The sequence below is a fragment of the Primulina tabacum genome, chromosome 4 (assembly GCF_025594145.1).
Source record: "Primulina tabacum isolate GXHZ01 chromosome 4, ASM2559414v2, whole genome shotgun sequence".
Classification (NCBI taxonomy): Eukaryota; Viridiplantae; Streptophyta; class Magnoliopsida; order Lamiales; family Gesneriaceae; genus Primulina; species Primulina tabacum.
The window spans coordinates 41,124,029-41,139,297 of NC_134553.1; the positions used below are offsets into that span (position 1 = coordinate 41,124,029).

The 15,269-nt window shown below is 36.2% G+C and overlaps 1 protein-coding gene across 2 annotated transcripts; it reads left to right on the forward strand.

The window, feature by feature from the left end:
* The first annotated feature begins 12,774 nt into the window (after positions 1 to 12,774).
* LOC142543269 (uncharacterized) lies at positions 12,775 to 14,677 on the forward strand. 2 transcript variants are annotated; one of them, XM_075650427.1, is made up of 3 exons: positions 12,775 to 12,928; positions 13,646 to 13,933; positions 14,028 to 14,677. In XM_075650427.1, exons 2-3 carry the CDS (start codon positions 13,670 to 13,672, stop codon positions 14,421 to 14,423), a joined length of 660 nt encoding a protein of 219 aa, XP_075506542.1. In that variant the 5' UTR covers positions 12,775 to 12,928; positions 13,646 to 13,669; the 3' UTR covers positions 14,424 to 14,677. The 2 variants fall into 2 exon arrangements, with proteins under 2 accessions (XP_075506542.1, XP_075506541.1); XM_075650426.1 differs by lacking the exon at positions 12,775 to 12,928 and having other exon boundaries at positions 12,991 to 13,933; positions 14,028 to 14,675.
* Positions 14,678 to 15,269: the final 592 nt, after the last annotated feature.

The following is a 15,269-nucleotide window of genomic DNA, read 5'->3' on the forward strand; positions in this document are numbered from 1 at the left end:
TAAGTACATAAGTTATGTTTATGGATGTTCGGAGACTTAAACTGCTCCTACGTCACCTCTTCTACATCCTCGGATAGGATCCACTAGAAGACTCTGATTTAAATAACATCTTGTACAAACTGTAGGACCGGGTGCTTGCCGCTTTACTAAAAGCTATAGCTAGTAGTAATGGTGCAATTCAAATCTTTTAAACCGCACAGCAGCTCAAGCACCACGATTCGATCGATCTATAAAGGCAGGGACAATTATTGCACCCAACAATCTCCCTTCCAATAATTGCACTCCTTGCAATCAATAGGAATCGAACCCGTGACCTTGGCTCTGATACCAATTGTAGGACCGAGCGCTTGCCGCTTTACCAAAAGCTATTGCTAGTAGTAATTGTGCAACTCAAATCTTTTAAACTGCACAGCAGCTCAAGTACCACGATTCAATCGCTCTACCAAGCAGGGATAATTATTGCACCCAACACAAACCCACTCAGCTTAGGACTTATGCTACTGCCTAACTGAGCTCCTAGCCTAGACTGAAGGCAGCACCTTCCAACCAACATTTTTTAATGTCTATGTGTCAAAGACTACATACACAAGTTTAATGCCTTTGTGTAAGACTCACTCAGCTTTTCAATAAGCTCAACTCTATATTAAATGGGGTGTGTGTGTGAGAACTGATCTATGAATACAACACGAAAGTGTTCTCTCACATTGAGGGAATTGTGCTTCTAATCTAAGCTGATAACACATTGAAGTGTTCCCTCAAATCTGGGCGGATTGCTTCTTGTAAGTTGCTATATGTTGAATGTGCCCTTCTTATATTTCTCTGATTTTCACACACTTATTTTTTGATAATCTTGATCTTGTATTTAAATAGGCTTCGTGACCGTTCTTCAAGACTCATCAAATATGTTCGTTGCAGTTTGTATTTTTTCCTCGATATTTTTGTCTTGTCCTTTCTGGCAGCCATTCTGGAACGTCTTGACTTTAAGCTCTGCTGCAATGTTCATTATTGTCCTTTGGCTAGACAATTACTTTTATATCATTGTGCACAGCTGGATTCCACTTATATAAGCTTGTTGTGTTCTGAAAACTGGTCGGCTCCTAACTGATGTCCTGAACTGGTCAGTTGAACTGGTCTAGAAATATTTTGGTGAAATCAGTTGGCTCGTCAGCTGAACTGATTTCACTGCTTCAGTTGAACTGGTCAGCTCGGCTCTTCATCAGCTGGTCGGGCTTCTGAAGGTCTTCTGCTGATAAGATGGACAATCAGTTGAACTGGTTTTTGATATATCAGTTGAACTGATTCAGTTTGTGCAATCAGTTAGCGCTTTCAGTTTGCGTCTCGATAGCTTCAATTTAGACTCGGTAACTTTCTACGCACTTAGGTAAATTAATTTGAAACAAAATAACAAGTTTTGTTAACATCAAAATTAAAATTTCGAACATTAAATGTTCCAACAGAAAGTTTGTGAACATATTAGCCAAGGTATAAAAACACCGCATTTTCGAAAATTCCATTCAGAATACGCCACACATTAAACAATTAAAAATATTTATTTAATAAATTATGTCCCTCGTATGGTCATCGGTCTCCATTCCTCGATCGCGTCCCGTATAACATTTAAAACACAGTTTTATTCATACTAACATAAAACCCTATTTTTAAACATGTGATCATGGACATCATAATTAATTTATGCCATTAAAACCATTTAATTGGTCATTTTCTATTTTCCCTAGATTTGCATGCAGTTGGATTACGTTATCATATTTTTGGACCTTACATTAAATCTCTGAGGACTTAATGAGGGAATAAATTTATTTTATATATAGTTAAAAATCAAAAGATAATATAACAATGCAGTAATTCAATATGAGATTACATGTATCAATGTTTTAGAGTTCAAGTTTCTGCTGCTCATGATTGGAGCAAAACCAAACGTTTGGATGATGCAAATGTTCTCGCCCTAAGACCCAAGATTTATGTCGTTCCAGCAGTTTTTATCCAGTGATTCAAGTATTTACAGAATCAGAACAACCAATTAGAGGTCAATCGATCTCTTCAGTACCACCGAGAGCAAGCTTTTCTTCAAATTTTATCATTGTTCCTAGACTTAAAGGATTGATTATTCAAGAACCTTTGACAGGATATACCCGATCCGAGTTGTATCACCTCTCTGTCTCAGGGAAAGGAAAAAGGGAAGATGACTGCTGACCATATTATTGAAGAGATATATGAAGAGGATGTTTGAAAATCCTCTGTCCAGACTCAAATCAAAATTCACATGGAAGAAATAGATGTTTTTGCTGATCATGAGCTCGATTATTTTGATGAATGAGTGAATTTTAAGACTGTCACGAGATTGGTTATCTTTGAGAAAAACCCAGACAAATTGAGTAAGATTGTCAAGCTTGAAGCCAATGTCTTCTCACATGACAAAACAAATATTGTTGACAGGGCCGTATAACGGAGATCCTATCTGCTGGCCAAGCTGAAGGTGACAAAGCTTGGTGAGACTTTGACTGGTCTCAAAGCCAATTATGACTATTAGAGTCCTACTGTTTTCATGATGTTGTGGTCATTTAGCAGTTAAGCAGTGATTGGTCTACCTTGGTTATGGTAGTCACTATTATGGAAACAGAGTTTGCAACTCCCTTGGCTTTTAAGATCCTTATTCATGTGAATCTCAATATCTCAACAGTATAGGAACGTGCTCAATCTCCTTTAGAGATATTGCAGTAATCTTGTATCAACACCAGCTGTTGTTCAACCTCAGTAATCTTTTTTTTTTGCTCTCAGCTAGAGACCTGATATTATCAATAGTCGATGATGTTGTCAACTCAATTGCTCAAGTAGCAATTTTGACTAAAAACAACTATTGATTCGTCGCAGGATCAAACAATTGTTGAGCTAGCATCTGCACCTCCTCCGCCTCCTTCTCCATAATCAATTTCAATAGAGACTCCATAGACTACTGATGCGCTTGTTGTTCCAGTAGTCTTTCATAATCAAGTGCAAGAAGAAGTCATTGCCACTGAAACCATCTATGCTGAAACTCATGTTCAGCATCATACAAAAACAATCGATGATGAAACTGGAATGGCTGAGGATACCCCACACTGATCAAACATTGACTATCTTTACTGGTGTTATTCAGTTTGATCAAGATCTTGAAGTATGTGTGCCGAATGAAGGCCCCTCTGCTGATAAAGATATTTTCATTCATCTGGATGAAACAGCAGAATCCAGAGCAGATAAATTGCAGAAAACCTTGAACCGATTTGCTCAAAACAATATGGATGAAGCTCTTACGTATGAATCAATGATGTTACTCCCATGGAATCCAAATTGGAAGATTGTGTTGCATTGAGAATATCTCTTCAATCTCTAATATCAGATACTCAGTACAGTGTAACTTGTTCAAAGAACAAGAAGGAACTTTTTAATGCAAGAATCATGGGACAAGCGGAGATTAATCAAAATGATTTACTCTCTCTTCACAAGTCTTTGTTAAATTTAAGACATACATTACTGAACCCAAACATCTGTTATGGGAAAATAGAATGTTATGGTTAAATATCAGAATTTAAGCCATCAGGAGCTAGTGGAAACTCAGCAACAAAGCCACAATGGGTTGTCTGATAAAATCGATCATGCACAGGCTTTCTTCACTTATCAGATTTCTGAACTTTTTGCTTACATTGAAGAATATGATTCCAAAAAAAGGGAAATAAATGCGAGAGAGCTCAAATGCCACCACAAATATTCACCCAACCAGAATCGACAAATTATTTTTGAATTTTCTCTGTATCTGACTGGATTTGATAATAAACCAAATTTTTTGAAACATTTTGCATGCTAAATTTTGGCATCACAAAAAAGGAGAAATTGTTATAACATTAAAAATTCAGTAGCTAGTAGTCAACACTCTGATAAGTAATCAGAGTATACCGAATCTAATGGACAAGAAATTAATGAAAATCCACAATATACTGAATCTTGACACCGATCATTTATGAGCATTGAATATATTCTCGTACTTATTGAAGCAAAAAATCACCAAAAAGAAAATTCAAAAAATTTTCAGCATTCTAGTTATATAGGACACCTTTTGACTGATTTGACAGACATTGTCAAGCATTTAATGTCGCTTTCTACTTTTGTAGCATGCCAAATTATATTTGACATATTGGACAAATACATTAATGATCTTGATACAATCAATTTATAGTCGTTCAGATCCGACCGTTAGAAGATCATCTATATAGAGTTACATCATATTTCAGCAAGAGTCAATACACTCAACGCGAACATATCATATTATTCAAAAGTATTGCTGAATATAAATCAGAAGCACAATCATATAAGCCTTATCAGACCATCCAAGATAACATCTTGTGTCATCTTCTACTATATTTAAGCACATTATTATACGAGCATTTTGAGTAGTTTTGTAGCTTACAGAAAAAAATCTGATCAGAATTCAGTGCGTAAGTTGTAAGGAAGTCGATACTAAGAGTTTCAGTTGGCAGTGTTAAGTTTTAGTCAAATGAGTGTTTACAGAAGCTGTAAATGTCAAAGTCATTTATTGAATAACTTATGGAAACATAACAAAGGGAGACAGAAAGATTTTATCTTTCGAACTTCCAGAGATAATCATTGTGTCTTTTCATTACTTCTATTATTGTTGATAAGGTTCAGCAAACTCATTCCGCATTACTCATCAATTTCCTATTGACCTTTGAAGGACGAGATCAGATTTCTGTTGTTAATACCACAAGAAGCCACCTGAAGAAAAGAAAGTTCAAAATGTGTATTGCTTTATTCACCTCCCCTTTAAAGTTTTGGTTATGAGCTAGCTAATAGAAATTAACTTAAGTTTATTAAATTTCAGCACTCCGAAAAATTTAGTATCCAATAACTGATAATCAGCTATGTAATCAGAGTATATTGTATCAAATGAACAAGCAATTACTGAACATCCACAAACTATTGAATTTTACAACGATCATTTATGAGCATTGAATATATTATCATACTTATTGAAACATAAAATCATCAGAAATACCATTCAGAAACTATGCAGCATAGAACAAAAATTTCTATCATTGTCTTATGAGGAAAGTCACTCGTCCCGAGGCATTCTAGTTATAGAGAACACCTTCTTACTGATTTAACAGACAATGTCAAGCATTTAATGTGTCTTTCTACTTTTGGAGCAGGTCAAATTATATTTGACATATTGGAAAAATATTAATGATCTTGATACGGCCAATTGATAACCGTTCAGATCAGACCGTTCGAAGATAATCTATATAAAGTCAGATCATAATTGAACAAGAGACAATTCACTCAAAGAGAGCATATCTTATTATCCAAAATTACTGCTGAAAATAAATCAGAAGCACGCTTGTACAAACTTTATCAGATCTTCTAAGAGATCATCTTGTGACATCTTCTTCTTTTTGTGATCTCATTATTATTTAGCATTTTGAGTAAATATTTGTAACTGAAAAAAAAGTTTTTCTGATAAGAAGTTAGTGCGTAAGTTGTAAGGAAGTTGATAATAAAAATTTCAGTATGCAGTGTTAAGTCCTACTGAATGGGTGTTTACAGAAATTGTAAATATCAAAGTATTTTAGTGAATATCTTCTGAAAACAGAAGAATGGCAGATACCGAAGGTTTTAACCTTCGAACTTTTAGAAAAATTCATTGTATCTTTCAATACTTCTATTATTGTTCATATAGTTCAGTAGACTCATTCCGCATTACTCGTCGATTGCCTACTGACCTTTGAAGGTCGAGATAATACTTCTAAAGCATCATCACCGATCCTAACAATATATATATATATATGAAATTCCATGAAGGACTAAAACTATCGAAAGAAGACGATGAAACACTTAAGATTGAATTATTATTAAACTGCATAAATCCTTAATGAATATTTGTTAAAGGAAGTGTACACAAGTTATGTTATTTGTACATGTGTTTTTATAAAAAAGAGACGAGAGATTTGCAGTTGTGGTATCATATGTTGATGATATAAATCTTATTGGCACTACAAAAGAGCTTACTAAAAATGTCAGTTACTTGAAAAATGATTATAAGATGAAAGACTTGGGAAATACAATTTTGTCTCGAATTGCAAATTAAACATTTACAATAAGAGATATTTTTTCATCAATCATCATATGTAGAAAAAATATCATCAATGGTTGTTCGATCACTTGATGCTAACAAAGAACTTTTACGGCCACTTAAAAATGAAGAAAAGATCATTGGTCCAGAAGTATCATATTTAAGTGCGACTGAGGCATTATCATATCTCACAAATTGTACTTGCCCTAATATAGCATTTTATGTTAACCTTTTAGTGAGATCTAACTCATGACTAACCCGAAGATATTGGAATAGTGTAAAAGACATACTTTGTTATCTTCGCGGTAAAAGTGATATGAGATTATTTTATTCGACAAAATCAAAGTCTTCTTTAGTTGGATATATAGATGCAAAATATCTTTCTGATCCACATAAAGTTAAACGCATACAGATTATGTGTTTACACGAGGAGTCACTGTAATATCATGGAGGCCGTTGAATCACTCTTTATTAGCGACGTCTTCAATTCACTTTGATATTTTTGCAATGCATGAAGCAATTCGAGAATGTGAATGGTTGAGATCATGACAACTTATTCAAGAATCCTATGGGTGGCCAAGAATCATAGATAGTCTTACAGTAACATTCGCAGATAATGTTTTTTGCATCATACAGTTAAAAAAAGGTTATATCAATGTGATAGAACAAAGCATATTTTACCAAAGTTCTTCTATATATATAAGCTTCAAGAAAACGGTGATATAAATGTCCATCAAATTCACTCAAGTGAGAATATAGCTGACTTATCCACAAAGGCATTGCCAATTTCAAAATTCAATAAATTGGTGCACAAGATAAGGATGCATTAATTAAGAGATATTAGATGATTGAGATTGGGGAGAGTATCTATTTTTGTTAAAAAAAAAATCCTTCATCCAGGTTTTTCCCATTAGGCTTTACCGACGAGATCTTAACGATGCACTTTTGAGTCCCCACATCTCTTAGAAATAATTTGTTAAATCGATAATCATTTAAGAGATGGTGTTATAGATAAAATATTGTAGATAAGTATTAAGATAATATTTTTATTTTATCATATTATCAACTATTCAAACTCTGTTATTTAAAAAAAGTTAGCACACTCTGCTTTAGCTGCATTCTTTTTCTTTCTGTCTCATACCTTTTTCTTCGATTACGCTTGTTGCCCCAAAAAACGGGAAACCAAAATCCCGAGCACAAATTTTAATTGATCATATGTATTTAGACAAAAACTTTTCGACCGAGAAGTTAGTAGCCATAGCATGAAGACATCCCCAGTTATCAGACACATTCTTATATGTAAATATTGGTTCTTTCGGTTCAAAGAGCACTTTTTGTTGAAAATTCCTCTCCATTTCGTGTGAATTTGGTGACATCTAATCCAACTATCTAACTAACTATTTAGTTAGACGGCCCATGCCCTGGATGGTGGTGGCTTAGGGGGGAGGAAGTCGATCCTGCAGCCGGGGTAATAACTGGTCCTTACGATTGGGGTCCGCAGCCAATTATCACCCTTGGATCTGTAGTATGGTTTTTTCAGCCTTGGGAATTAGTCGGATGAAGGATGCAAACAGATGTGGTCGGGTTGTTTCGTTTGCAATCATAAAAAATAACACGATCATTTAATAATCCAACTTTATTTCTTGGCAATCCAGTACAATCGCCAGTCTCAACATTGTGTCCAATTTTCTAAAATGTGCCGTAGGCGCCCGCCTAGGCGCTAGGGGGAGGCCGGCCGCACCGATAAGGTGCTAGGAGGCCAGCCCAGGCGCGCCTAGACGGAGGCTGGGCGCCTAGGTGGCTGGCCTGGGCGCGCCTAGGCGGAGGCTGGGCGCCTAGGTGGGCTTGTTTTTTAAAAAAAAAAATTGGGCTTCAAAATTCAATGATCTGGTAAGAAGCCCATTTAAAAAAAAAAAATTGTCCCACTAGGTATGATGCTTTTCTGTCTGGGCTGCTGCGTTTCTTTCTTATCGTTATTTCCCAAAGCACTCTTCGTTCCAGAAGGCAGTCTCGATCCAAAAACACTCCTCGTTCCAGAAGGCAGCATCGTTCCAGAAGCAGTCCTCGTTCAAGGTGTTCGTTCCAGAAACCTCTCTTGTTCGGAAGAATCGAAACACATCGAAGCACTCCAGAAGCAATCCTCGTTCAAGCCTTCAAGGTAATGGCCGTGCATTTGGAACAAGTATTGGAATAATTTGGAATTAGTGAGGCTTGATTTTCAGTTTGTGTATTTTTGTATTGACCCTTGATTTTGTGAACGTGGGTGTTTGGGATGGCTATTGGTGCAACTTGCAAGAGGTTTATGGTAGAAACAGTAGGTTGTGACATCGGATGGGAGTAATCTTATGATGGTTGTTTCATGTTTGTATCTAAATGTACTTAAAAATCTACAGTGACTATACCATTGCTTGCTTAGTGTCATTTTTCTTCATGCTTCAAAATATATGGAGTGACTTTGAGCTTTTTAGTACCATCATTTGTTTGTGTGGTGTTATCACATCAAATTTTCAGGTCTATTGCTGAAAATGGCAAGCAATCCATCGTCGACTGCATCCATCACTCAACCTGAATCTGAGATTTTTAAAAGAAAGTCGAATGACATCGGATAAGAGTTTGGTATGTTGATTGATCCTAAGAACCTCGACAAAGTTAAATGTAAGTTGTGTGGGAAAATGATGTCTGGTGGAGTATATAGAATCAAGGAGCACATAGGAAATATACCTGGAAATGTATCTGGGTGTCGAATCGCATCTCAAGAAGATCGTAATAAGTGCAAACAGGCTATTTTAGAAGGGAGGAACAAAAAGAAAAACAAAATATTGGAAGAAAAAAGTTGTAGAGCGGAGTTGAATATTTCTATAGACGAAGAAGAAGATGGTGAAATTGAAGGGATAGATGGAATTAAAATGTCAAGGCACGTATTTCGTATTCATAATTTTGCGGAATTATTAAAATTTTTCTAAATGAATAATTAAATGAATAAATAACTGTCCAATTTATAAAATAAACATGTAAATAATATTAACTTTAAAATAACAGCGGAAGCAAATATTGTTTTCAACCAACAATTTAAAAATAATCCAACGTAAACATCAACTTAAAAATAATCCAACGTATTAAAACTGAGTTTGAATAATAAAAGGTGCATAAATTAAATCATGAAATCATGAGGTCCTCGGGTTTACTACTGCTGTCCCAAGATCGCTCACTGGTCTCCGCCCGCGGTCTCGACCTCATCAACACCTACAACAATCAAGTCTAGTGAGTCTAAAGACTCAACATGTATATATCGTGAATCACAAGTAAATATATCATAAAATCGCATGCAACGTAAAAATAATGTATCGTAAAGCGTACGATGAAAATAGCATCATGAATAATTATAACTACGTGCATATCTGAAAATCATACGTAAAAGCTTTGCTCAATAAAGCTCTGTCATGTCATATCATAATTTTCTGGTAGAGATAATGTTTCTAAGCAAGTGGCCCATAACATAACGTAAGCGCCTGATCAGACTAAACCACAGTATACTGGGCGGTAGAGATCAATCACAGCCCTTGGACTGGATGTCTGTACCCATACATAATCATAAACCGGTCGTAAGTCACCGGGCGGAGAGGTCCTCGGTTGCGTTTACCGACTTCCAAACCCATAAGCATAAGGTGGCCACAAGACATATAGCATATATCTCAAAAATAAACATTTTATATTTTTATGCACCTAATATAATTATAACTTTATTTTTACCGGATGAGTTGGATCGCTTCCAGGCTTGGTGCGACTTACTACTAATATGTGACACATGCAATAAATCTTAACTTGACAAAAAAAAAAAAACCTAACAATAGAACCAAAAACGAGACGATTAGAGCCAATAACTTGATTTTTAACCATGGCTTCGTACCAACCCGAACCAACATTAAACCGACGTTTAACCATGATTAAAATACCCCAAACATACTGAAAAATATGCATAATAACTGTAAAACACGAAAATAGGTGAAAGGAATCCAAAAACATAAAACACTCTTTCGAGAGTCATTTTGGCATCTTTCACCGTAAATTCTCGTACGACCTCTAAACTCGACCAAATCACGAACGGCCAAAAACACGACTTTCCTAACTCATTAAGGTATTGTCCAGTCCTAAGTCCATGGGCTAAAAGCCAACCAAGAACCCAGAAAAACCTCCTGAACCTAAATGAAAGTTGCTGTCAAAATACAGCAGTAGCATTTTATGTGTTTGTGGAGTAAACTCTGAAAATAATGACCATGGGCTTGAACCATCGATCAAAGACTCTTACCAACATCCTAAGGCATGGCTTGGACCATGGCTAAGGGCTAAAAGCCAACCACAAGCCAATCAAACACCTAGGACAATGAAACATGACAACCGAGAATTTAAATTCTGTGCAGTGGTGTATCTTGAATTGTTTTGTTGTCTTGTATCGTTCCAATGGCCATTTGATTGACCATGGCTCGACCTAGACATGTTGGAGTGTTGTATGAACCGTGTTTATGGGCTACAAGCCAACCACAATCCATCTAACCACCCAACAACCGACTCTCACTCACCCAAAAATTTAGAATGTTGAAACTGTAGGACGTATGCTATGTTGCTGTAAAAATCTGATGGGCCGTGAACCAAGCATGGAAAGACTGACTTGGTCACGTCCTAGACATAATAAGGGAGAGTTCTAACCATGGCTACAGCCCCTAGGACAGCCAGGATTCGAACACCACCCTAAACACCCATATGATAGAATCTTGAATACAATTCTGTAGTTTATGGAAAATAGTTGCTGTCATGCCTTGTTCGAATTGTATAGACTCAAACCAATGAACCAATAACACCCTAACATACTCTAAATCATGTCTAGAAGCAGCCTTGAGTGCCTGGAATCGAACAACTACCTGTAATCCACAAAAGCGACCAAACCGTGAAGTTGAACCAAAAGAGCATAGAAAAATCTGTGCAGATTTTTACTTTAGAACTTGCTGTCAATTTCGATATATTGCTTGAATCATGGTTATATAATGGTTTAAAAATATCTATAGGACTTGATTGAAGAGAAAAGAAACAATATATACATGCCTGGAATTTGTTTTGAAGAAAACAAATCAAAACGACAATACGACGCGACGGAACCGAGTTGGATTTCCTTCTTTGTTTTTCGGCTGCTGCTACACGATTCTAGCTGGTATTTTCTGATGTATTTTCGAGCATATGAGTGTAGGAAAGGTAAGGGATGAAGGTGAATGATATAGGAGATTTTAAGTGAGTCTTGAATTGCATTTAGTTAGGAGTTACAAGTGGGAACTTGAAATGTTTCTTCACCCTTGCCATAGCTGTTCTTATTTATTCATTCTTGCTGCTATTCACGATCGCATTAGCTTATTTCTGATATTTTCCAAAGGAGAGAGTGTGGATTTGCTAGATAAAGAATATGAGTCTTATTAGGGGTGTTAAAGGTGCATTAAGGTGGGAGGTTACAAGTGAAGAAATTTTGAATGGGTTTTGAAATGATCTTTCTTCCCTACTGTCGAAGCTTCTTTCCTTTCTATTCCTACTGCCCGTTGGTTTGTTATGGTAATGGTTTGATTAGAAATAAGGTGTATTATAGTATTTAAATTTACCAATAACTTTTTGAATTAAAGGTGAGTAATGGTATTCATTTTAAAGGCCAATGAGGTGACTAGAATGAATTTACTACTCTTTTGAATTGTCTTAACCAATTTTATTACTCATTTGCATGGTATATTATTATTATTTAAACTTTGTATTTTAAATTCTTAAGATTTTAAATACTCATTATATATTTTAGTGAATTAACACATTAAGTTAAATTAAACTCTTGCATGACTTTGCATGGATTCAACTTTAAGTATTTAAGTACTATGTTTAATTTCTTGAATATATTATACCTAGATTAATTCATCCTCAATTGTTTACACATTTTACTTAAACTTAAATTAAATATTGAACCTAATAGAATTTAATTACTAATTTGACTCCCATTAATTTAATAAATCCTAAAACATTCTTTTTTCTTCAAATTAAATTATTCTTTGACTTAAATCAAATTTAGGAATATTTTCTTATTATTAATCTTATCTTTAATCTTCAAACTCCGATCCGACCTCGCGTATTTATCCTAAAAAGATAAAACTAAACATCTGCTTTTAAAATAATTAAAACACTTCATATATATGTAAAATATTCAGTTTTTTAATTTAAATAATAGAAATTATGCATGGCTTATACGTAATCTGATTTTCGGGTTCTACATAAAAAGCCTCATCTACTTGGCCCCATGGATAGATATGCATCGATGATTGCTCCAGAAAATGTAAGTTCAAGTGGGAGTAAAGTGTTTCGCCAAAAAAATATAACTCAACAAGTTCAACAATATGTTGAGAGATGGGCTTATGAAAATGGAATCTCATTCAATGCTCTTGATAATGATAGCTTCAAGCAACTAATGGAGGCAGTGAGTCAATTTGGACCAGGGTTCAAGCCTCCAACTCAATATCAACTTAGAGAGCCACTTTTGAAAGCTGAAGTTGAAAGAACAAAGCAACTGTTGAAGAATCACGAAGGAAGAATGGGCAAAGAATGGATGCTCCGATTATGACAGATGCATGGAGTGATAGAAAAAGAAGAAGCATATTAAATTTGTGTGTTAATTGCAAGGAGGGTACTGTATTTTTAGAGTCTAAAGAGTCTTCAGATGAGGCACATACAGCTGGACTTATTTTTGAGTATGTTGACAAGTGTGTTGAACAAGTTGGAGCTCATAATGTTGTTCAGATTGTAACAAACAATGCCACCAACAATATGGCTGCGGCTAAATTGATGAAAGAAAAGCGGCCAGGGATATTTTGGAGTTCATGTGCAACTCATACTGTTATCATGCTTGAAAGTATTGGCAAGCTTCCAAGATTTAAAAAGATTATCGACCAAGCAAAGTCTTTTATAATTTTCATTTATGCTTACCATAAGACTTTGTCATTGATGAGAAGTTTTACGAAAAAAAGAGACATAGTCCGGCCAGGAGTTACCAGGTTTGCATCAAACTTCCTCACATTGCAAAGTTTGATTGAGAAAAAATCTAGTTTAAGGGCCATGTTTACAAGTGATATGTGGGAGAACTGTAAATGGTCAAAGACAAACAAAGGGAAATTGGCTTACTCTACTGTGATGAGCATGAGTTTTTGGAATGGTGTGACATTGTGTTTGAAAATATTTGCTCCTTTGGTAAGAGTTCTCCGATTGGTTGATGGAGATAGGAAGCCATCCATGGGGTTTCTATATGGGGAGCTTCTTCGAGCTAAATAAGATATCAAGGTGACCCTTAACAATGTCGAATCAAATTATCAACCTATCGTAGTGATTATTGAGTCAAAAATGAAGGATAGACTTGATACATCATTGCATACCACGGCCTTTTTGTTGAATCCCTACTTCTACTACAAAGATAGTTCTATTGCTCTTTATGGAGAGGTCGCGGCAGGGATTTTTGAATGCATGGAAGTTTTGCATGCCGATGAGTTTGAACTGCAAGATACAATTATTAACAAGGAATTTGAAAAATATAGAGATAAGACTGGGTTATTTGGGAAAGCATTGGCTGCAAAAGCATGTGAAAAAAATGACGATACATTTGATCCATGTGCATGGTGGAGTACCTACGGTGCTCACACACCCAACTTGCTAAGAGTGGCATTGAGGATTCTTTCATTAACTACAAGTTCATCTGGGTGTGAAAGAAATTGGAGTGCATTTGAAGGAGTAAGTTTAAACTTTAATTAAAATAAATTATTAATTTTTAAAGTGTATGAGCATATTCCTAACTGTACTAATTACTTTCTCTGTTTTTTTTTAGATTCATACAAAGAAAAGAAATAGGTTGGATGTCCATAGGTTGAACAATCTAGTATTTGTCCAATTTAATGCTAGATTGTTTAACAAGCAAAAAAGAGAGAAAGAAAGGAATGTCGACGTCCTTCTTCAAAAAGATGCTTCAAATGCACAAGGTTGGATTGTGGATGGTGGGGAAGAAAATGAAGTTGAACCAGGTTCGGGGATCACTTGGCAATTAGTTGATGAAGCAACTGGGGCAGATGAAAATTTACAACCCCGAAGAAGCTCTAGAGTTAGAGAACTTCACGATGCTAATTTTGAATCTGAAGAAGAAGATGATGATCAAAATGATGATATTGATTTTGTGTCTGATGAAGAACAAGTTGTTGAACATTTCGGAGAAGAAGAAGTGGAGTAAATTTGTGATGACACATTAGACTATTTTATTGTGAATTTTGGAAGAAATCTGAATTCTTTCTTATTTTATTGAGATGACACATTAGACTATGTTGGGAATATTTTGAACATATTTTAAATTTGATGTTATTGTGTTAATGTTCTAGTATATGATTTATATTGTTTTGAATCTTTGATATCGTAGAATCCGATTAGCGGCGCCTAGTCCCCGCCTAGGCGCTAGGCGCTGGGCTAGCGCCCGACTAACGCCTAGCGAATTTTATAACCTTGATTGTGTCGATCATTACATTATTTGAAGCATTGTCACATATCCAAAACAATGGTCATAATTCATACATTGATAATCCTTCTAAACTATAAACATGTGGAGAACATTTGGAAAGTGAGGCAAAGTTAACAAGATCAAACAAGCAAAAGTTTTAAAATGCATTGAATCTAGGTAAATAGTTATATGTCCAAATCAGTGTTCTAAATAGCGATCGAGGCGGCGCCTAGGCGGTAGGCGGCCCTCGACCGCACCGCCTATGCATGAGGCGGGTGTTTTTGGCGGCCCAAGCTATACGGCGTTGGGGAGGAGGGTCGAGGCGGGCGAGGCGGCGAGCAGGCAGGTCGAGCCGGGGCGAGTAGGCGGGCTAGGCGGTAGGCGGCCCTCGACCGTACCGCCTATGCATGAGGCAGGTGTTTTAGGCGGCCCAAGCTATACGGCGTTGGGGAGGAGGGTCGAGGCGGGCGAGGCGGCGAGCAGGCGGGTCGAGGCGGCGAGTAGGCGGGCTAGGCGGGCGAGGAGGCGAGTAGGCGGGCGAGGTAGGCAGTCAAGATTTTTAAGTTGTAGTCAACAATTTTAAAA